General features: G+C 41.6%; 1 protein-coding gene across 7 annotated transcripts in view; it reads left to right on the forward strand.

The window, feature by feature from the left end:
• The window catches only part of LOC140562414 (voltage-dependent L-type calcium channel subunit beta-2-like), a 109,179-nt gene extending 87,656 nt beyond the window's left edge, over positions 1 to 21,523 (forward strand). For 4 of the 7 annotated variants that reach the window (XM_072688040.1, XM_072688042.1, XM_072688043.1 and 1 more), the window contains 8 exons: positions 730 to 749; positions 4,207 to 4,287; positions 5,034 to 5,092; positions 5,815 to 5,924; positions 8,411 to 8,562; positions 9,340 to 9,435; positions 10,267 to 10,461; positions 13,342 to 21,523. In XM_072688040.1, the coding sequence (XP_072544141.1) occupies positions 730 to 749; positions 4,207 to 4,287; positions 5,034 to 5,092; positions 5,815 to 5,924; positions 8,411 to 8,562; positions 9,340 to 9,435; positions 10,267 to 10,461; positions 13,342 to 14,016 (1,388 nt within the window). In that variant the 3' untranslated portion in view covers positions 14,017 to 21,523. Of the gene's footprint in view, positions 1 to 269; positions 404 to 729; positions 750 to 4,206; positions 4,288 to 5,033; positions 5,093 to 5,814; positions 5,925 to 8,410; positions 8,563 to 9,339; positions 9,436 to 10,266; positions 10,462 to 11,942; positions 11,987 to 13,341 lie in introns of all 7 variants that reach the window. The other 3 variants (XM_072688045.1, XM_072688046.1, XM_072688044.1) reach the window with 2 other exon arrangements.
• Positions 21,524 to 22,042: the final 519 nt, after the last annotated feature.

The raw sequence follows: 22,042 nt of genomic DNA on the forward strand, positions 1-22,042 counted from the left end.
TGCAAAGAACCTTTTAAATGGTAAAACCCTTTACATTTAGAGAATGTTTGAAAGGGTTCACCACACGTCTCTTTTACAAACATGGTTCTTTATTTGTATGGCATCAATCAAAGAGCTCTGTGTAGCACCTTTATTTTTAGTATGTGATTTTAAATGTGATTTGATTTATGGTAAATTCCTATTGTACATTCCCTGTTTGCTTCTCCGAGCCCCATATATAACTGTGTATATGTGTGTGTGTGTCTGTGTATATATATGTCTGTGTGTAGCCGTGGATATAGATTCAGCGGGTTTAGAGCTAGAGGAGCCTGAACCTCCTCCTCAGCAGCGCTCTCCCAAAGCCAGCCCAAACACAGTCATATCCCCTTTAGCCCGCGAGAAACGAATGCCCTTCTTTAAGAAGGTAACCACGGCGACGGGCCCTCCTCTCTTCCGCGCTCGTCCGTATGGCTGTCTTATTGCACCTGCCGCTGTGCAGCATCACGCAGTGTCTGTCCGTGTGGCGTCCCTGTCTGTATGTCCACGCAAGAGCCATGAAGCATGCTTGCTTGGTTTTAACCACTTGTTATTTTTCCCCTTCCTCTCTGCTGTTCTCTCCTTCCCTCTATCTGTTTCCTCCCTCTATACTGTGCTTTCCTGCTCTTCCCTTTTCTCTCTTCTCTCTCACTAAATCTTTTCACTCTCTCTCTCTCTCACTCTTGCTCCCTCTCTCTCGTCTCCTCTCCTCAGCTAAACAGAAGCAGAAGTCGGTAAGTTAGGTCTGCTCTGAGGCCCTGCAGGCAGCTCCTAAAGCCTTTTGGGCCCGCTGGAGTTTCCGCATTGCTGTGTTTCCTCCCTTCTCACTAACAGATCTCTGTAACTTAGCTTGGCTTTAACCTGTATGGTGTGTGTGGGTGTCTTTGTGTGTGTGTGTGTGTGTGTATGTTTGTGTGTGAGATACAAGGAATGGGAACTCGTGGCCATCTCATTTGATCAGTCAAGCTGTGGATTGGTTGGACAAGTTGGACAAGCCTTATTTATACTGGCAAAATTTCCATTCACCTCAAAGTGTAAAACTTTGCACTAGCACTAGCTATGAAACAGTGCATTACAAAATTGTGATACACTATATAGACAAAGCTCACCCCAACTCCCCATCTTATTCCACATGTGCTGGATGGAGCACCATGCATCATTCCAGAGAACACAGATCCACTGCTCCACAGCTCAATGCTGGTGGGCTTAATATCCCTCTAGCCCATGCCTGGCATTAGACATGGTGTCAACAGGTTCATGTTTATCTGCTCCAGAGAGTTCTATTATATTGGCAGTACGTTTTTACAGGGACTAGACAAGCTGTGTGTGCATTTGCACATCTGTGTCAGCAATGGGTGCAACTTAAAGTAGTTGAATGCCTTAATTAGAAGGGGTGTCCTCAAATATTTGGACGTATAGTGTATATCGCAAAGCAAAAACCTAGTATTGTGCATCCTGGAGTAAAGAATTAGTATTTATTATGATATCTAATGCAAGCTAGCTTATTATTTTTTGGTCAGAAGACTGAGCATTTTTCAATATTTCTGGTTAGGCTGAATGGGGTTGTTGCCAGTGTCCAGTCACTTATATTTCTGTCTATTATGAATTTAAATTTTATTCAAATGAAAGTCCATGTCCTAAAATATGACTGGCTGAGCCTTTTTTAACAGCTGTTCCGAGCACACACATTAAAGCATGTAGCACATAAAGTCTGTGCATCACAAATTCTTTATTAATGAGGCAAGATATTATAATTTACTGTTCTGTGCTGTATAAGTGATGCAGACAACTTTTGACAAAGGTGTTTACTGTGAGTATCACTATGGCTCACTTTGTCTAATAACACCCCTCTACTGTGGTAACATTGCTATAACTAAAGGCACTCATGGCTATTTTTAAAAGATCATTTTGGCCTCTGAAGTTCCCATTCAAATCTCTTTTGTGTTATATTCTCTTAATGTTAAAGCTCTAGGTGTTTTTTTTTTTGGACTAACCAGTTTCTACAATATTGTGATACAGTGGTTTTGTTATTGATTATAACCAATACAGTTCAGGAGTTTGGAATCCCCTTTTATATCTATCATTTTAGTTATTATGTATTTAGTAACATAACATACTGAGTCGATGTTTAAATATCTTTGGACAAAAAAAAAAAAAAAAACGTAACAATATAATGTAATTATCTAGTCCTGCCTAAACATTTAATTGCCACTTGTAAATAGTAATGTTACTGTTACTGTACATTTTCGACATTGTTTAAAATGATCTACACAAAACTTGAAATGTACAAACTTTTAGTTGTAGTGGCAGTTCAGTTGCAACAAACCATAATTTAAGTAGTTCAACTAATAGAACAAGTGCTTTCTTCAAATTCAACACAAAATAACTTTTAATGACGACTGCAGTTTCAAAATTATTCAACCCCTTCAAGACAAGCGTATTTAGCACTAGACCCTTTCGCTGATTTTACCTGCTGCAAATGTGATGCCAGTTTCTTGTAGCGTTCCGGAGGAATCTTAACCCATTCCTCATGGGCAACGTCCTCCAGTACACTAATATTCTTGGGTTTCTTGAGTGCCACAACCACCTTCTTCAAATTCCATCAAAGTGTGACTGCGATGGCCACTCCGAAATCTTCAAGGACTTTTACTGAAACCATACATGAGGTAGCTGAAGCATCACTGGACCTTTCAATTGGAAAATTATCCCCAAATTATCCTCAAAGTCCACCGAGGCTTGGTTTGAGAAGAAGTCCTGGAAGATTCTGGAGTCACCTGACTTGAACCTCATCGGAAATCTATAATGGAGTTCGCAAAAGGTGGTTGCAGCAGCAAACCCAAGAATATTAGTGCAATAGAGGCCATGGTCCATGTGGGGTGAGCTAAGGTTTCTCAGGAATGCTACCAGAAGCTGGTGTCTGGTTATGCCTCTCATTTGCAGCAGGTCAGAACAGCAAAATGGTGCTCTACTAATTACTAAAGTTTGCTAATTTGCAATAGGGGTTGAATAATACATTTATCTGTAACCAAATAGAATGGAAACCAAATGGAAAACATTGATTCCAAACATTTGAACACTGGTTCAGACAGTGAATGATAATGTAAACTTTCATCTGTTTTGGTGAGCGATTTCAATCATCATCTTTACGAAAATTGCTAAGGTGATTGTATATTAAGATCAATCAGCACACTCAGGAATAAGATCAGCCGGAACATGTACAGGATTATTAGACATGAACCCTTAAGAATGGATTCAGTATTGTTCCAGAATGATCATGTCAGATCTAATCCTCCAAGTCTGTGTCTTATGAGAGCTCATGGTGTCTTGCAGATAACAGTGTTGGTCTCAGCCTGTTAATTATTCTGATCCAGTTACAGACTGAGACGCCTAAATGAATTTGTAATTATAAGTGAGGAGGAAGTTCAGTCAGAGTGTCAATTAGATGTTACAGACGTGTTGTTTTTAATAGATGACGAATGTGAATGAAGTGTGGAATAGTTGATTCATTGTACACATAGTATCCCTCAGGGCACATAAATACACTGAACCAGCAAACTAGCTGGCCAGTGGATGTTTGGTTTATGTTTGTATCTTTGGCAGAAATACTTGTGGTAGACAGTATGTGTTTTTTTTTTTACCTTCAGACCGAAGAACCTTTGAGAACAACAAAAAAATCCAGTGTTTAAATTCAATAAGCAGTAAGCTTCAGAAGAATATTCAAAAAATGTGTTCACTTTTTAAAAGAATTATTATAGAATTATCTCTGCTGCTGTCAATTCTTCTGGGAAACCCCCTTTTTTCCGCTCTCAGAGTAATAATGAACTTTCTAGACTGTTCTGGAGAGCTCCTTAACATTTCTGTATGGCAGCCCATTCCTGTCCCAGTTCTGGCAAATCTTTTATAGTCATTTTTCACAGTGTAACAAATCTTAATCAACTCTACCCTTCTCATTTGCATATACTTCGGCCCTGGACCATGTATTTTAAGAGCAGGGAGGACACAAAAATGGGAGAACAAAGTGGACTGGGATAGGAAACTGCTGGCATATGATATGATTGTGTGTGTGTGTTTGTTTATTAACAGTGAACGTGATAGTTTATGTAAGTGTCTCATGTGGCGCAGTGGGTTTGGCAGAGTGGGGGGGAGTGTGGGAGAGAGGGAAAATGACGTGTGTTTTCCCGCACTCTGCAGACGGAGCACATCCCCCCGTATGACGTTGTGCCCTCCATGAGGCCGGTGGTCCTAGTGGGACCCTCACTCAAGGGCTATGAGGTCAGTCTCTCCAACAATGACTATAAATCTTCCGTCATTAATCTACACAGAAGAGCAGGTCTTGTGCAGTGGGATTTCCACTGACTCTCTGGAATGTTTTGAGATTTTCCTGACCACATCCTGATTTCATGGCTTGGCACTCATTTTTGATTAACTGCAGGCCAGTATGTTATGTGTGTATATATATATATATGCAAATTATCTAGTCCCTGTAGATATATATTGCCAATAGAATACGACTCTCTGGAGTAGATAAACATGAACCTATTGGCACCGTGCCTAATGCCAGGTGTGGGCTAAAAGGATATAGCTATGGAGCTGTAGAACTGTGTTCTCTGGAATGATCCCAGTACTTTTTGGGATGGGTTGGGGAGTTGAGGATGAGATGGGAAGATGATCATCAAACAGCCCAATGCTCCAAAATCTTGTATAAAGCCTTCCCTGGACAGTAGAGACAGTTACTCTAACAAAAGCAGGGCCATTTTAATACCCTTGATTTCGGAAGTAACAATGAATGAGCAGTGTCCCAATACGTTTGTCCTATAGAGTGTGTGTGTGTGTGTGTGTGTATATATATATATATATATATTTATATATATTTATATATATATTTATATATATATATATATATATATATATATATATATATATATATATATATATATATATATATATATATATATATGCTTTCAGAGCAATTTACAAATCTTCAAAATTCATCTGTCTCTGTTTTCTTACCTCTGCAGGTAACAGACATGATGCAGAAAGCATTATTTGACTTTCTGAAGCACAGATTTGAGGGGAGGTAAGAGCTTCTGAAAGTCCCTGTCTGTCTGTCTGTCTGTCTGTCTCTCTCTGGCAGCCTCGCCGGTCCTCCTTTGGGGTAGTTTATGTATTAGCGTGTGTGCGGAGCTACTTTAAATAGTCTCGTCTCATTGCCTTAATTGGCCATGCTGGACCATAAGCACAAAGCTGGTCTGCATGCCTGCACTTTCTCTGAGCTGGAGCATTCCCAGAGCAGGACCAATCCCTCTTCCCACTGCACTACCCAGAAAAGACGCACCACTGCTTCTGTGTTGCAGTGTTTAAAAAAATAAATAAATAAATAACCAAAGCATATATCTTGAAGAAGGTCTGATGTAGTAATGATTGTGCCTGGTAAAATCACTTCTAGGTAGGAATATTGCGTTTTAGTGACCGGATTTCAGATCAAATTTCATGAATCACTGTAGACTAGCAATGGGTCTAAAGATAGAATAATAATAATAACACTCTATTTATAATGCGCCATTCTCCAACTTAAGTTTGCTTTACAGTATACAGATATACAAATCATTGTGACACTGTGGTAAGCTGAATGAGAGCGATGGAAGTCTGAGCACTGTTGCTCGTGGCTGCTGTAGTAATATATGTTGCAGTACCGCTTTTTTGCTCTTGTTGAATTATCTGTGGGAAGTCATTTTTTAAATGCCATCACTTGTCTTGTGCATTCTCTCTCTCTTGCCCTCTCTCGGGCTCTCTCTCTAGGATATCCATCACTCGGGTGACGGCTGACATTTCTCTGGCCAAGCGTTCTGTTCTGAATAACCCCAGTAAACACGCCATCATTGAACGATCCAACACACGATCCAACCTGGGTGAGTGGGTTTCTGCTGTAAGTGTGTACTGGTACCAGATGGTATTATAAAAAATGTGTATCTACATACACTACAGTGTCAGTTATTATAGGTTTAAATGATTAAAATAATAAATAATGAAACTAAATATTTTAAAACATTATTCAGACTTGACTAAGCAAGGTCCACATATTTAGGGTAGGACTTATGGAAGGCTATTGCAAAAGTTTAATATTAGCCTGCTTTATCCATTCTATAACCAACTCTACTGCCTGTTTGGGGTAATTGTCCTATTGGAAAACGCAATGGTGTCCAGGGTTCAACCGTCTAGTTAATGGTTTGATGGTCATGCTGAAGAATTCTAAGCTAGTCCTCCTCCTTCAGTATCGTGCAGTGTACCATTTCCAAAGCAGCCCCAGAAAATGCTGCTACCACCACCATGCTTAACAGTTGGTACAGTGTTCTGTGGACTGAATGACACAGTTTTTCTCCTCCAAACATCTTTGCCTCATTTTAATCATACAACTTCCCTCCAGAAGTCTTAATCCATGTGGTTAACTGCAAACTTTTGCCAAGCTTGAAGGTGTCAATTGTTGGAGCAGGATCTTTTGTCTTTGACAGCAGCCTTTTAGTCCATGGCAATGTAAAACCTGCTTGACCGTAGATAGTGTCAGTGGTGTTCCAGCATCTTTTAGTCCGTGGCAGACCTGTTCTTTGGTGATTCTTGAGTTGCTTGTGACAATCCGAATCAATTCTGAGGGTGACAGTTTGGGTCTTCTTCCAGTGCTTGACCAAGTGACTACACCTCCCTATATATTCTCAGATCTGCACTGAACTCCTTGGAATTTCCCATTGTACATCAACCAGCTATAGTTCATCATGATCACTAACAGGAAGTTAAGAGCTTTTGGAACGTTCAGGACCACTAAACTAATATACTATGTGGGTGTATGTGCTTTTGACCATGTGTGTCATTTTTGAGCATGTGTTGATTTCAGAAAACCTATGCACTTAATACTTATTTTTTTCCAGTTAATGATGTATGTTGTCAATCATCCTGCCCCAGAAAATGCATTCATTGAAAGAACAATAATGTCATAATCCTAATGTCCATTAATTCATGAACATACCGTATACAGCAGCAATGATATAAAATCCCCCTTCCCAACACTGAAAGAATACAAAGGCTAGGCTTCAGAGGGAGGGTGTGTGTGTGAGAGAGAGATTGAGAGAGAGAGAGAAAGAGAGATAGATCGAGCAGGAAGCTCGCTATGATTGTTAGTTTGGCTTGATTAACGAGGCATGATTAAGATCAAAGACATTCTTAAAGCATGACCTCCTGATTGCACTGCTGGTAATCTCTTGTACAATCACTATTCAGCACACACACACATAGTGCGCGCGCACACACACACATGCTTACTCACAAACCTGTAACCTGCAGATTTTCCAATTTGATTCAGATGAGGTTTATTTTTTTAATTGGTGTATATTTCTTCTACAGAAGTTGTCATAAAAGTAGCTGTACTGAGAACCAGAACCAGACTCTTATTGAGCTGTCTAACAGTGACAGGTTTTTGGGACAGTAGTTTAGTTTTAGCATTAGAATAGTATCATTTACACCATATTGCTATTAATTAATCTGCCAAACCATGTTTGGTGTAGCTTTCTTCTTTAGTTTGATGCTGAAGATCTGTGAAAAAAGTATCTGAAAAGTAATAGAAGCTTGTACACCATCATGCAAACCATCATTCAATTATATTGACAACAGTATGTCATACAGCAAGTAGGCAAGTAAGGGATCAGGATTTCTAATAAAAGTGTCCCATGGTTATCTAAGTCTTAAGACACAGTCTTAATAAACTAATAACACACAAAAATATTTTGTCTTTTATTGAGTAAATATCCACAATGCAGGCTAGAAAAAGTAAGTGAGTCCTTGAGTGAATAACCTGTAGATCTCCCTTTAGCAGCAATTACGTCTACCAAACGGTTCATATAGTGTTGGACAGTTCCTCCCTGCAAATGTGTTTCAGTTCATCAGTATCTCTGGGATGGCTTTTGTGCAGAGCCCATCTTCATTTCATGCCACATCATGTCGATATGGTTGAGATCAGATCCCAAATCCCAGATCCACAAATCTTCTTCTATTTTAACTATTCTTTAGTTTAGACTTACTGCTGTGCTTTAGGTTATTGTCTCGTTGGGTCATCCAACATCTCCTCAGCTTGAGGTCATGGACAGCTTTAAATTCATTGTTCCCTCAATGATCACAAGCCGTTTCATACAAGGCCCTGCGGCAGCAAAGCTGCCCCAAACCATGATGCTCCCTCCACCATGCTTCACAGTTGTGCAGTATTTTTTTTCTCTCCACATATAGTGTTGTGCATTTGTGCTAAAAACTTCCTCCAGATGAAAGTTCTCAGCAAAGTGAGATTTATCACAAAACTGTCAAAAACAGATCCACACTCATAACACCCTCTTTTGTGTCTTTGTGTTTGTGTTAGCTGAAGTACAGAGTGAGATCGAGAGGATTTTTGAGCTGGCGCGAACACTGCAGTTGGTGGTTTTAGACGCTGACACGATAAACCATCCAGCTCAACTAGGCAAAACCTCACTCGCGCCAATCATCGTCTATGTCAAGATCACCTCTCCAAAGGTACACACCCACACACCACTTCCGTCACTCTCCCTTCCAGTGCTCTCCCTCACTCTCTTTTTACAATCGGCTGATTCGTGAAAGTGTGTGCATGGTGTGCAGTGGAGCACTATGACCCTGTGTCGTGATGGTTAAGTAATATCACTCTCTTTTTCAGTGATTTTCACTTAAAGCAGCATTATGTGAGAATTGGTATTTCTTGCTTCTAGGCTCCCTCTACAGTCGAGTGCCAGCACTAAAGGAAATGTTCAGGTGTATTTCTGGACGAGCTGAGACATTCAGAACTGTCACTGAAAGTGAAAGAAGCATGTGGACTGAGGCGGTAGAGTAATATTGCAGGATATTATACAAATATGATTAGGGCTACGCAGTTCCCGCAAGCACCGTTACATAGTGTACTTAGCGGCGTACCAAGCCCGGAGTAGCAACAATAAAGATGCAGTTCTCCCTTTTACAGATGAGTGGAGTATCGAATGATTTTGAAGCTGTTGTTTTAAGGTAAAATTCTACATAATGTTGCTTTAATAGATATTCATTTTGATATTTGCCAAAGCAGCTATGCAGTAGCTGTAGAAATGCGATAACAAGCTCTTACAGTAGGTGTAAACAACAGGGATATTGTAGTTCGACATGCACACAACAGTGATGCCCATGTGACACTATTATAGTATTGCTGTGAGACTGATGCAGAGGTGGTTTATGGGTCTTATGGGTTCATCGTGATAACATGGGCCTTGTATTATGGCAGTACTAATGATGTGTTTGTGTGTTTTTCAGGTCTTGCAGAGATTGATAAAGTCTAGAGGGAAGTCTCAGGCCAAACACCTCAATGTGCAGATGGTGGCAGCAGACAAACTGGCTCAATGCCCTCCAGTGAGTGTTGACAGACATATATATACACACACACACACACACACACACACACACACACACACACTCTCTCATACACAATTTATAATTAGTACTTGAGCACATGGAACCTTTCAGTGTCAGAAAACAATCAACGTTAGATTTACCCTTGTGTTGAAAAATTGTTTAAAAGTGAGACGCCATTATGTTCAACATCAGAAAAAATACCTTGGATATCTTTTTGGAACAGAATTTGTTTATACTTCCATGAACGCTGCTTCCTAATTGTCTTCAGGTCATTTTTGACCCTTAGGACAAGTGCAGTATTTATAATGTTAAGACTATGCAAGGGTTAAAAAGCTAGATTTAAAGTGGGTCGTATTAGTAAGAAAATGCTGCTGGTGTGTGTGTGTGTGTAGTGAGTGGGTAGACAAAATGTTTTAGTCTTAGTTAAAGCCCTAAACTCCTTTGTGTGCTGCAGCCCTTGAGGGCTCTATGAATAATTCGTTTGATTTTGAATTCATACAGAATGAATGGATAAAATTACTAAATGGGTCACCTTATTTCTGACACCAATTCCTGTAGTTTCATAAGCCAAAGTCTGGCTTCACATCTGCCCTGAGTATATATTTATCAGCTCTTCTAATATTAGCCGACTGACAAGTCTGTTTATCAAGCAGAAGTGAAAGAGCCTGATGAAATCAGTCAGGTTTATGGTCTCATTTACTCCTTTCACTTTCTCTTCCTGTTATGTCTTCTCTCTGACCCTTTTGTTTTGTTTTTCTTTCCTGTCCATTCCTGCCCATCTTTTCCCACCTCTCTTTTACTTGCCTTTTTGACCTTCACTTGCCCCAGGAGCTCTTTGATATCATCCTGGATGAGAATCAATTAGAGGATGCCTGTGAGCACATGGCCGACTATCTGGAGGCGTATTGGAAGTCCACTCATCCGGCCAGCAGCACTCCAGCTAACCCGCTCTTGGACAAGCTCACCACCGCCACTGCTGCTCAGTCGGCCAGTCCAGAACCACTGTCCAACCTACAGCTCCAGGTGCTCACCAAGCTCCGTCCCGCCAGCACACCAGCACAGTGATAGAGGGAGGGGAGGGGAAATGGTGGAAAGAGCCCCTATTCCAGATGGGATGCATTTATATCCGATATCTGATATTTTCCATGTACATATCTGCTGCTACTAATACCAATTACATAATTTTCTTTTTACAAATATAGAAATTGAGACAAAATCCAAATGGATTAGCATTGCAGACAAATAGTATAGTAAAATAAATGCAGATATTTTATTAAGGTCGTCCAGCATCACCTAAACATTCTCTGAGCTCTTCTGGAGATTTAATCATTTGTTTGATCAATTTTGAATGATAATATGGTTATGATATCATTATGCATTCCTAAAATTGTCTTATGTCCTTTATTTGAGTAAGATTTTATTGCCCTGAATAGATATGTCCCATTAATGAAAGCTAAGCTGCAAAAACTGCCTGTTTTGATGTCACAATCATGAAGGCGTTTGCCATCCATTCAACACCAGCTCAGAGCTTTCACTGCAAACTTGTACCTGTACTGTTTTGTCAGTAGGGCACAATATAAGGCATACACAGAGATAACTTTCATACATACAGTTATACATACCGTAGCCGTCATGCAAAACCTTGTATCTCCAAAACGGCAACATGCTCAAGTGGGGCTTACATGGGTGGAATGTGGGATAGGTGGGTTCCAGGTGGGCATGGGCTCTGAGTGAGTTTGTACATGCATTATTATTGGGACCCAGCTGGGTTTCCCAAAGGGGCCCTATCCCATTAATCTCACCAGTGTTCTATCTAGGCCCCATATGCAGTCTACAAATCAGGTGGGGACCATATCTAAGCCCTCCTGGTCCCATCACTGACCATGGTAGGCATCCATATGTGGGGCCTACATGAAACCCATGGACAAAACTGGGCTACCCATACCGGCCCCACAAGGCCCAGAGAGTACCTTAAAGAGTACCAGAAACAAGAAAATAGTCAGAGAATAGTCACATGGATGAATTTTATTGGTATATACTACATAAAAAACAAACAAACACACATCTCCATTATGGGCATGACTCCACTCTAGGCATGACTCTAGAGTGTGATATGAATGACAAGGCCAGACTTGCAGTGGTGGGGGACTATTTTAGTATTTGAGGGACGAGGTACTGTAGTAAAAAAGGGTCAGGGAGAAAAGAACATCTTGAACATATTCTGAAAGGCAGAACTGAGCTGAGTTTCTAAAAGGCTTTGTGGAGCATGGAGCGCAACTCGTAGAATCACTAAGATTTCTCTGAGGGCCATCATGGTCATTCATCTGCAGTCTTAACCTTACCACTGTTGGCAAATGTTGTCATAGTAACCATACATCAGCTGCTGATGCCTAATTATATAGTGCTGCTTGAAAACCACTGCATTTACAATGTGTGTATGTGTGTTGGGGTGTTGTATTCTAAACAAAACAATCTCTTTATTGACTGCTGTGGCTCATGTTCAGACTGAGGAGGCTACTCCAATTGCAGATGGGTAGCCTCAGCCATGGTGAGTGTGGGTGTGCTCATGGGGGGGAGAGAGAGAGTGAGCGCGTGAGAGAGTGAGAGAAAGAGAGAGGAGGTCAGTTGCCCTCGCACTCAGACTCAATTATAGTTTCATTAAAGTCAGTTCTGAGGAGTGAAACTGCAATGACCAGCCAATATTTAATGAATCTCATCCGTATTAATTACTGTTAAAGTGAAATGAGGTCCAATTATGCGGTATGTTCATACTGGATAGATTTGAGATTCATACTGAGTGTGAGAGACTGAAACCTTTTCTCTGTCTTGATGGGTTTTCTGGGGGTTTCTGCTTTGCAGTGGTTTGCAGTGGTCTCCTGTTCTGTATGCACATCACCTAGTATGTATGTGTGTTTGAATTTTGAGGGTGTCTATGATTTTGGGTTGATGTTTAAAGGTATATCTGTCGCATCTGTGACGAACAGGCCATTAACCCTGCACATAGAAAATGAACGAGATGCTTGTTGAATGGTAGAGGCCATTGGGAAGGTGCAGAAGCCACTGGTCAAGTTTTTAAGTATTAAGTTATTTATTGAATTATAAGGAACTATTCACACCATGGGTGATTTGATTAGGTATGTAATTAGATACCAGGCACATTTAAAGCAATGACTTAGTGCTAGTGCTTCATAGGTGACTAATATCATTGTGATGCTAACTATATCAAACAGATGCTAACTAACCATACATGTATTATTTGATAATTTTTAAAATAGCATTAAAATAGTGGATGATTACAAAGCATATACACAGTCATATCAGAATATTAGTACCACCTCCCTAATAGTGTGGAAAAAACACCCTTGGCTCGAGTGACTCTTGTGAGATGTCGTGACATGGACTGTATTAAGTGATGGGAGGTGTTCCCCTCTGGCATAAATGGCCCGTGGGACCCCACTGTTTTGCCATTTTGGACGTCAGTCAATTTGAGTCCTTTGCGATTGCATGATGATCGTTTTGCACTCTGCTACAACTGACTGGTGTGCTCGCTTATTTATACGTGCAGCAAACCCTGTCACGTGGTATCTGTGACCTCCCGGGCCAAATTCATTCCAATCCAGGGGTGGTCATAATGTTCTGATATGAATGTGTCTAAGCTGTTAGGTTAAGGTATAGTATATTTTGATTATGATTCAGCAAACAGTGATGAGGGTACAAAAATGGCAAAAATCTGCCGTCCGCTACAGATGCGACACATATGGATTAGGTTGGAAACACTGGAGTGAGCAAGCTGGACAGAGCAATGCATGTTATGCAGTGCAGTAACTCTTAACTGTTGCGTCTCACCTCACTAATGAATGCATGTCTCTGTGTGCGTGCGTGCGCATGTGTGTGCTAACCCAGGGCACGGGGGGCAACCCGAAAGTGGAGAAGTCGCTAGGCGACAGGAAAGGCTCTCAAGAAGACCATCATCATCACCACCACCGTCACCACCATCGGCTGCAGAAGCAGGCCAGTCTGGACCACGCTGAGGAGGATGACGGCGAGGAGGAAGAACCCGAGGCCATGGAAGAGCAGAGACCGCTGCGGAGCGGGCGGAGAGCGCCCCACACACACCACCGCTCTTCTTCCACAAGGACCGAACACCACAACCATCACCATCATCACCACCACCACCACCACAACCGCACCGCACGGACGCTTTCCAGGCAGGAGACGCTGGAGAGCAGGGATTCAGCTTACACTGAGCCACGAGCCAGCCACACACACACACACTCGCACCCGCACACACATACACACCATCCTGGCGAGGAGGATGAGGAGGAGGAGGAGGAGGAAGAGGATGAGGAAGAGGAGCAAGAGGAGGAGCCACCTCTTCAGCATAACCATCATCACCATCACCATCATCACCGTGGAGACAGGGAGAGAGGGCATGAGCACAGCGACCGAAACAGTCGGCAGCGCCCGCCGCTGAGAGGGCAACGAGAACGCTACCACGACTACGAGAGACAGCGCTCCACTGAGGGAGAGAAGAAAAGGGGAGAGACAGAGTGGGCGAGAGATCACTACATAGAGTAGTGACACACCCACACACACACACACACACACACACACACACACACACACAAACACAACTAGAACCTCTGCATCCAACACATCACACATGCGCCATTACTGCAGTAATCTACTGTCAGGTCCTCAGTCACTGGTAACATTGATGGGTTTTACGGAATAACCTTCATTTACAGTCTTTTTTTACCACATTTACAACATTTGGCAGAGGCTCTGATCCAGAGTGGCTCTAGAAGTAGGGGAGTGTAGTGTCAGAAGTCTTCCCCAAGGCCTCTTATTGGTATAGCAGGGATGGAACAATCATAAAATATAGGAGCGTGATCATTATGCAATAATGCACAATAATACACAACACACTATGACCGCAGCACACCCATGCCAAGTGTAGGTGCATGGTGTAGCACAACCACAGTGTATTACTGCAACCATACCACAGTTCTTTTTTTTCTGTGAATTATTTTTACCCCATTTTCTTTCCAATTTGGAGGCCAATTAGGTAAACCAGGTAGCCAGCACGCTCGGAGGAAAGCAAGGTTCCCTAGCTCCGATACAACAGCTAACAGACGCCTGTGCTGACCAACACCCCTCAACTCACCCTTGAGGGAGCAAGGCCAGTTGTGCTCTCTATTTCTTATAACCTGGGATTCAAACCAGTGATCCTCAGATCATAGTGGCAGTTCCTTAGTCACTGGACCACTCAGAGCCCCTTACCACAGTTCTGATTCAATTTTCAGACACAAACACTGATTACAGAGAAAGTGTACACACATCCGCCAAGAAAAATAGCTCCAATCTGTAATGTGCAGCAAAGCAAGCTGCTGCTTTTAAACCGTGAGAGTCATACAACTCTCTGCTCTCCAGCTCATGAATTAGTTTCTGCTCGACTGTGTATAACTAGCTTAACCAGACACTGGCTTTACCACTTTGTTTTAGTTGAGGAGGAACATCAGTGCAATGCTTCAAACACGGAAATGGGCCGTCTGTCCAAACGGGCGCTCTGCAGCTGGTGGCATGTAGAGACAGGCCTATGTTGTTTGTAATGAGCTGCTTAACCTCAGCTCGTTACACTTGCCTACTCGCTTACTTTAAACCGCTTCCTGGCCTTTGATAGATTACAGGCGAGGTGGACTGATGTTTACAGAAATTTTCTCATTCATGAGATATTGGCACTCATTCCTTATTCGGACGGAATCACTTTACATGGTGAGGTGGAGTAATGTCATTTTACTACAGGACGCCTGTACAATTTATTACAGATTCACACAGGATAAGAAATCTCAGCATAAAAGCATCGAGATGAGAGCATCTACTCGATTCATGCACTGCCGTCACCTCCAAATAAATGTGATGATCCTAATAATTTTATAACCCACTAATAGCAATAATGCAGCTACACATTCATAACACATATGTAGGCAATAGGCTTTGCTACACAATGACTTGCCTGATTTTCTGGTTTTGACTGAGGCTTACCAGGCTTAAATGCCATGCACAACGATACCAATAGCCTCCTCGAGCGCCTCCATACTGGAGTTAATCTGCGAAAAATTCCTTTTCTGCAGAAAAATGGCAGAATATTTACCCACTTTTTCAATTTAACCCAAGTTAGGTTTTATGGCTCGTTTTATAGAAAGTAAAAGGTGCTGGAATTTTTACTGATGTGGGAGCATTCAGTCCATAAAAACGACTGACATGACGCATTCAGGCGGCACTAAAATCACTGAGAAACTCTGGTAATAATTACATTACCTCGCCTCCCCACATAAAACTAATCCCATCCAGGCTTCAGAATGCCTCTCAGCCAATCACACGGAGAGGTTGGACCTTACTGCGGTATAATGATGCTCATATTTTCAAACTTATCACCATATTCAAATTCTGAGGTTAAGGTTTAATTAGATTTTCCAGATTTGGTGGCCTAAACTGCTAAATGAATCCTTGAGGAACTTTTGGAGACTCTTCCATTTGAAACTGTGGAGAAACCTGGATGCTTTGAGGTTTTTAGGAGGTATTTCAAGGCACCCTAAGAGGTTTCTTCACAGTTCTAAACTGAAGAACTGAAATGTCCTCAAGGATCTTATACTTTTAACAGTGGTCAATGACTCTATACTGCATCATTCTAAAATGGCTTTTTTTCAGGGCCTGCTGCACCACCCTTTGACAAAATAACGCCTACAATATATAAGTGATTTATAATAACCCTGGTCATTTAAATGTGTCCATAAAATAAGCCCCATTCCCCACCCAACCAACTTTACTCTGTTGGCTGCACCAGGATGTCCATTTACAGAATTTGTCTGATGTTTGTTTTCAGTTTGGAGACTTGCCCAAGTCTGCTGGGGGTTAATCGGGGTAATTACCCATCTTTGCTTACCCATGGCATTACACCAAGCACTACTTACTACAGTACCTGAAACCACGGAGTTTACTAGTTGTAAACCCATTTTCTTGGTCAGTCAGACCAGCTTGAGCGGTTCCAGCATGACGGCCATGTTGTTTTTCATAGAAAGGATTTTATAGCAGTTTTACCACTTAAAGGAAAAAGTAAACCAAAGAAAGCTTAAAAATATTGTATGTCATTCCAAGCAAAAGTAGTTCCAGCAACATTGGATTGCAGTGAAAAAGCCCTTGTTGACCAATCAGGCTGTGTGATGGGAACTGCTGTTCTATATAGTACTGTGATTTCTTAATACATCAAAAAATAATGTTCTAGTAATGGTTCACTGAAATTCTTATTTTTATTTATAAATACCTCTCAAAACAGCGCGTTCTGGCACAGCAACCTCCATGCCCGATATTCCTGTCATTTTAATAGGGTCCTAGGACATATCTCAAGGCTTTCCTCCAGGAATCTTGATATCCTTAATGTTTGTACTTGTGTGTTTGCAATTCTTAACTGCCCAGATGATTTGGTGGTATGTCTGGGCTTGTTTTTTAGGTGCCCCTTTTGGCCAAGTCTCAGCATGCTGGCAGAGACCTCCACGTTTTTTGGCTACTTAGTGGAATTCATTAAACTACTCAAATGTTAAAACGAGCCCCTGGACCACTGGCAGCAGATCAGCCCCCAAAAGGTCGATAAATCGTTTAATTCATGGTGTGTCTCGTTCCTGTTCAGACTCCACAAACACCAGTGGTAGATAATACCAAGTTCTGTCTCTTATGACCATAATGTCCAGTTCCATTCACGCACTTAAGGTTCAACACAGGGTAATACTGGGTCTGACAGTATATTACAGTCATACACACACACACACACACACACACTTACACACACATCATGTGCTGCTATCCTCTCTCCTGGATTCTTGGCTGTCAGTTCCTATTTCTCCTTTGTAAAGACTGGTGTTTTTAAAGATGACTAGGTTCATGTAAATAACAGACACACACACACACACACACACAGCCAAACATACTTGTTCTATCTATGTGTGGACACATGACTATTAAACAATAAAACGGCGTCATTCTTCATTTCCTTTTGATGTGAATGACCCACGTTTGTCTCTGGTCTGTCAGGAATGATGTCTTTTTTATTGGGTCTTCAGGTTCTGGTAGGTTCTAGTAGCTAGGTGTGTTCCCATTGCGTTCTGACTACTGTTTGGGTTTGGTTGGAGAGAAATGCTAATTTAAGTGGTACGTTGTGATGTGTGACCTTCTCCCTGCATTTTTAACAGTGACTGAATGATTCTACGTAATGTTTGATACAATTGCACAACTGTGTTTTGCCTTACACACCAGAACAAACGCATCCAATTGTTTGAAACACCGTTTTTATTTTCTTCTTCTTCTTCTTTTCATCATCTTTGCGCTGTGGTCGTCTAGAAGAACAAGACGGAAATGTTCAGACTTACTGGAAAGCTGTGTGATGCTTTGTGTGATTGACGCTTCGCAGCCTCTTTTTTATGTCCTACAGGAGACAGTTGTTCAGTTCTGTGCCGTGTGTGAGCTGTCTCACTGCTTCTTTCAGAAAATGAAGGTTTGAGATGAACCCAGATGTTCTCCAATGTTCGCTGTCGCTCTGTTCTTGCTGGAAGAGGCAAACGGGGAGTGGAAGGATCTGTCAGGGTTGTGCTGCGGAACGCTCTTGGTGGAGGAGTGAATTTGGTGCATAATGACAGGATGCTGAAACGTAGAGCACACTACGAAGAAACAATGTTATTAGGAAGCCTTAGAAAAGGGGTTCTCCAAGGGTTCTTTGGTGAAGCATTTGACTGTGTCAGTGGTTCTTTGCCTGGTTATCGTCGCTGTCACAGAGAAATCTGTGCATCTACAAAAAGGGGTTAGGTCTAGTTCTAAGCTTAAAGCTATGGTAGGCTTACAGCTAGGGCTTGGTTTAGAGTTAGGTCTAGTTCTGGGGTTAAAGCTAAATTAGGCGTCTGGCTAGTACTTGGTTTAGGGTTAGGTCTTGTTCTGGGGTTAAAGCTAGGGTTGGGCTTATGGCCAGGACTTGGCTTAGGGTTAGCACTAGGGTAAGATCTAGTTCTAAGCTTAAAGCTAGGTTTAGGCCTACAGCTAGGGCTTGGCTTAGAGTTAGGTCTAGTTCTAGGCTCTAAAGCTACTTTTAGGCCTATGGCTTGGTTTAGGGTTAGCACTAGTTCTAGGGTTAAAGCTAAGGCTTGATTTAGAGTTAACACTTGGGGGGGGCTAGTTCTGGGGTTAAAGCTAGGTTTAGGTCTATGGCTAGGGTTTAGTTTAGGGTTAGCACTAGGGTTAGGGTTAGTTCTAGGGGTAAGGTTGGTTCAGGCTTACGGCTAAGGCTTGTCTTAGGGTTAGGTCTAGTTCTAGGGGTAAGGTTGGTTCAGGCTCACAGCTATGACTTAATTTATGATTAGCACTAGGGTTAGGTATAGTTCTAGGGTTAAAGCTAGGTTTAGGCTTACAGCTAGGGCTTGGTTTAGTGTTAGCCTTCGGGTTACGACTAGTACTAGGGTTAAAGCTAGGTTCAGACTTACGGCTAGGGCTTGGTTTAAGGTTAGCACTAGGGTTAGGGCTAGTGTTAGAGTCAGGTTGAGGCTGAGACAGGGTTGAGAATCAGTGGTTAAATCTGTATATAAGGTTTTTGTGCGACAGCGACGACATACTTCTCTTTATAGAACCTTTTACAAATAGTTCTATATAGCACCAAAAAGATGCTTGGTGCTCTTTACTTCAGTGTAATGCAGTGATGAGCTGCTCAAGCCCAATGCAGAAAGTCAGCACACTGACTGAAGTGCTATGTGAATGTGTTCAGACTGTTCGAGCTAAGTGGACCATTCAGCATGACTTTGTTTGTTTAATGCTAAGCTGCTCTAAATAGCTTCCATTCATTATTAACAACCTTTGGGATGAGGTAGAGCTTTCCAGACCTATGGATATTTCATTAAAGTGACGTCCTAACTTGTAAAATGGCCGTTTTTACCCCAGAATGAATGTGACTAACTGTAGCTTTATTACTGTGCATGCTAAAAACATTGAATATTGGCAAGTAAGTCATCTTTAAATTAGTCAAGGTGTCTCAAAGTGTCTCTTCTTGAGATTGTAAGACTTTTTAAAGCTATCATCACGGTCACGTAAAACTGTTTTTCACTTTTGGGGGAAAAAACAACTTTCACCTTTTGATAATGTGAATCTGTTATTCTTTATATTGTGGAATGGACCAACAGAAATGTTCTAAAATTATGTACATTTTTTTACTTTGACTTCCATTAAAAGTTGAGGTTTTTGCCTTCTTCTGTACAGTTACATTTTTTGCGTGACAGTGATGATATGTTTACGTTTTAGTACAGATGGCATATCAGGGTTGATGGGTCTCAGCATAATTAGTAGATTTTTTAAAGTATGAATTTAAGAAACAAAATCACTACAACAATTCGGTGTCTCCACCCTCCTGATCCAGTTCTGTAACAAATCGAGCCTTAAACACACACAGATGTTTGTGGACGCCCCTTCTAATAAAGGCATGCAGCTACTTTAAATTGCACCCATTGCTGACACAGACACACAGCTTGTCTAGCCCCTGTAAAGAAAGTACTGCCATTAGAATATGACCCTCTTTAGAAGATAAATATGAACCTATTGGCACCATGCCTAATGCCAGGTGTGGGCTAGAGGGGTATAAAGCCACCCAGAATTGAGCTGTAGAGCAGTGGAACTGGGTTCTCTGGAATGATGATGGTGCTCCATCCAATACTTTCAGGATGGGTTAGGGAGTTGGGGATGAGGTGGGGAGGTGATCATCCAACCTTATCCTGGTCATCCTGACCTTACTAACACTCTCATCCCTGAATACAATCAAATTCTCACAGCAATGCCCCAAAATGTAGTAGAAGGCCTTCTTCCCTGGACTGTAGAGGCAGTTACTCCAACAAACGCAGGATACACTCTTTTTTTAATACCCTTGATTTCAGAAAAAATATATGTATGTGTCCAAATACTTTTGTCCATGTAGTAAAGTTTAAGGCCTAGATTGTTTGGGGAAAAAACAAGCTCAGTAGTTTTTAAAGAAGCAGTATTGTGTGAGATTTGTGTGTATTTTTGTTCCTGAAGTGTAAATGACTTTTACACCACTGCCGTAAATACAGTGCGCCCTCTCATGGACAGCTGTGCATATTTGTGCATTTCTGGACAAGCTGAGAGATACAGAACAATCATCTGTAGTAAAAGAAGCATGTGGACTGACGCAGTACAGTAAAATGACAGGATTTTACACAAATATGACTTGGATTCGGCTTCGGCTCTACCAAAGTTACGTTGTGCAGTGGCACCGTTCTGGCCTGGAGTTGCAATATCAGAGACCGCCCCCCACCCCCAGTACAGGCAGTGGAGCATTAAAAAGATGAAAAAGCTGGTATTTGAAGATAAAACATAACATAAATATTAAAACATAGATTATTTAAAATAATGTATCATTATGTTTATACATGTATAATTATAATTCTATGTATAATATTCCCACAACAGTCTCATTAGGAAATACTGGATCCAGGACTGGCTGGACTGAGATGAAGGTCAGCTTCTTAATCATGCGCTATGTTCGTGAGAGGAGCCTTCATCAGAGGTTCAGTAAGAGTTCATCTTGGAATGAGAGCCTGTGTGCATGTTTTCCTAGAGCCACATCTGTAAGCTAATCTGGTGTGAGTAAAACATGCGCTTGCCAGTCTCCTTAGTGAAATGTTGATGTGTGTGCAAGTGTGTGTGTGTGTGTGTGCTTTGATTGTATCACACATCCACTTTATGCAAGGGTTCACTCCAGTGGAGCACAGTCGGACTTCCTGTACTGCAGCCTAAGCCCTGGAATTGCTCTCTTGACCTGTTCTCATTCTCAGCTGCACTCCGAAAATAAGCAACTCTCAGTCCACTCTGTGTGTGTGGGTGTGTATTTGTGTGTGTGTGCGTGCGCAACTTTCTTTACAGAGCTCAGTGTGTGACGCAATTTGTAAACAGTAAACAGTGTAAATATGTTTCTATATGGTGTAAATGTGTGAAAAGACAGCAAAAGGGGTTCAATAATAAACTCAACTCAAAGTTAAAATAATGATTATTTTTTTTAAATATGTATTTTTGTAATACTTTATACTTTTTTGGTGTGTGTGTGTGTGTGTGTGTGTGTGTGTGTGTGTGTGTAGCGAATTTAGGTCCAGGAAGTCTAAAAATCCTGCCAGGGCGGCTCAGCCAGGGTGGATTTTTAGACTTCCTGGGCCTGAATTTGTTGGTGGATTGCATGTACCACGCTAAATGATGATGTGCAAGAGTGTGTTGTCTAAGGGTGTAAGAGAGGGAGAGGGAACAAGGCGGCATTAAACAGAGCATTAAAAGCATGAGAAACAGAGCCGGCTGCTGGGGTATAAATAGACTCAAAAACATCTCAGAAGGTCCCAGGTGGAGAGAGACCCGCCCCCCTGTAAGTCGTCATATCGACGCGGATGACAGCAGCAGAGCTCTGAGGAGACTAAATTTGGCAGCAAGATGCTTTCCTCCACCCCCGTGTCTACACTCATACACACACACATATATACACACACACACACACATATCCAGTCATAGCCTGTTTTCT

This window comes from Salminus brasiliensis, chromosome 9 (genome assembly GCF_030463535.1).
Source record: "Salminus brasiliensis chromosome 9, fSalBra1.hap2, whole genome shotgun sequence".
Lineage (NCBI taxonomy): Eukaryota > Metazoa > Chordata > Actinopteri > Characiformes > Bryconidae > Salminus > Salminus brasiliensis.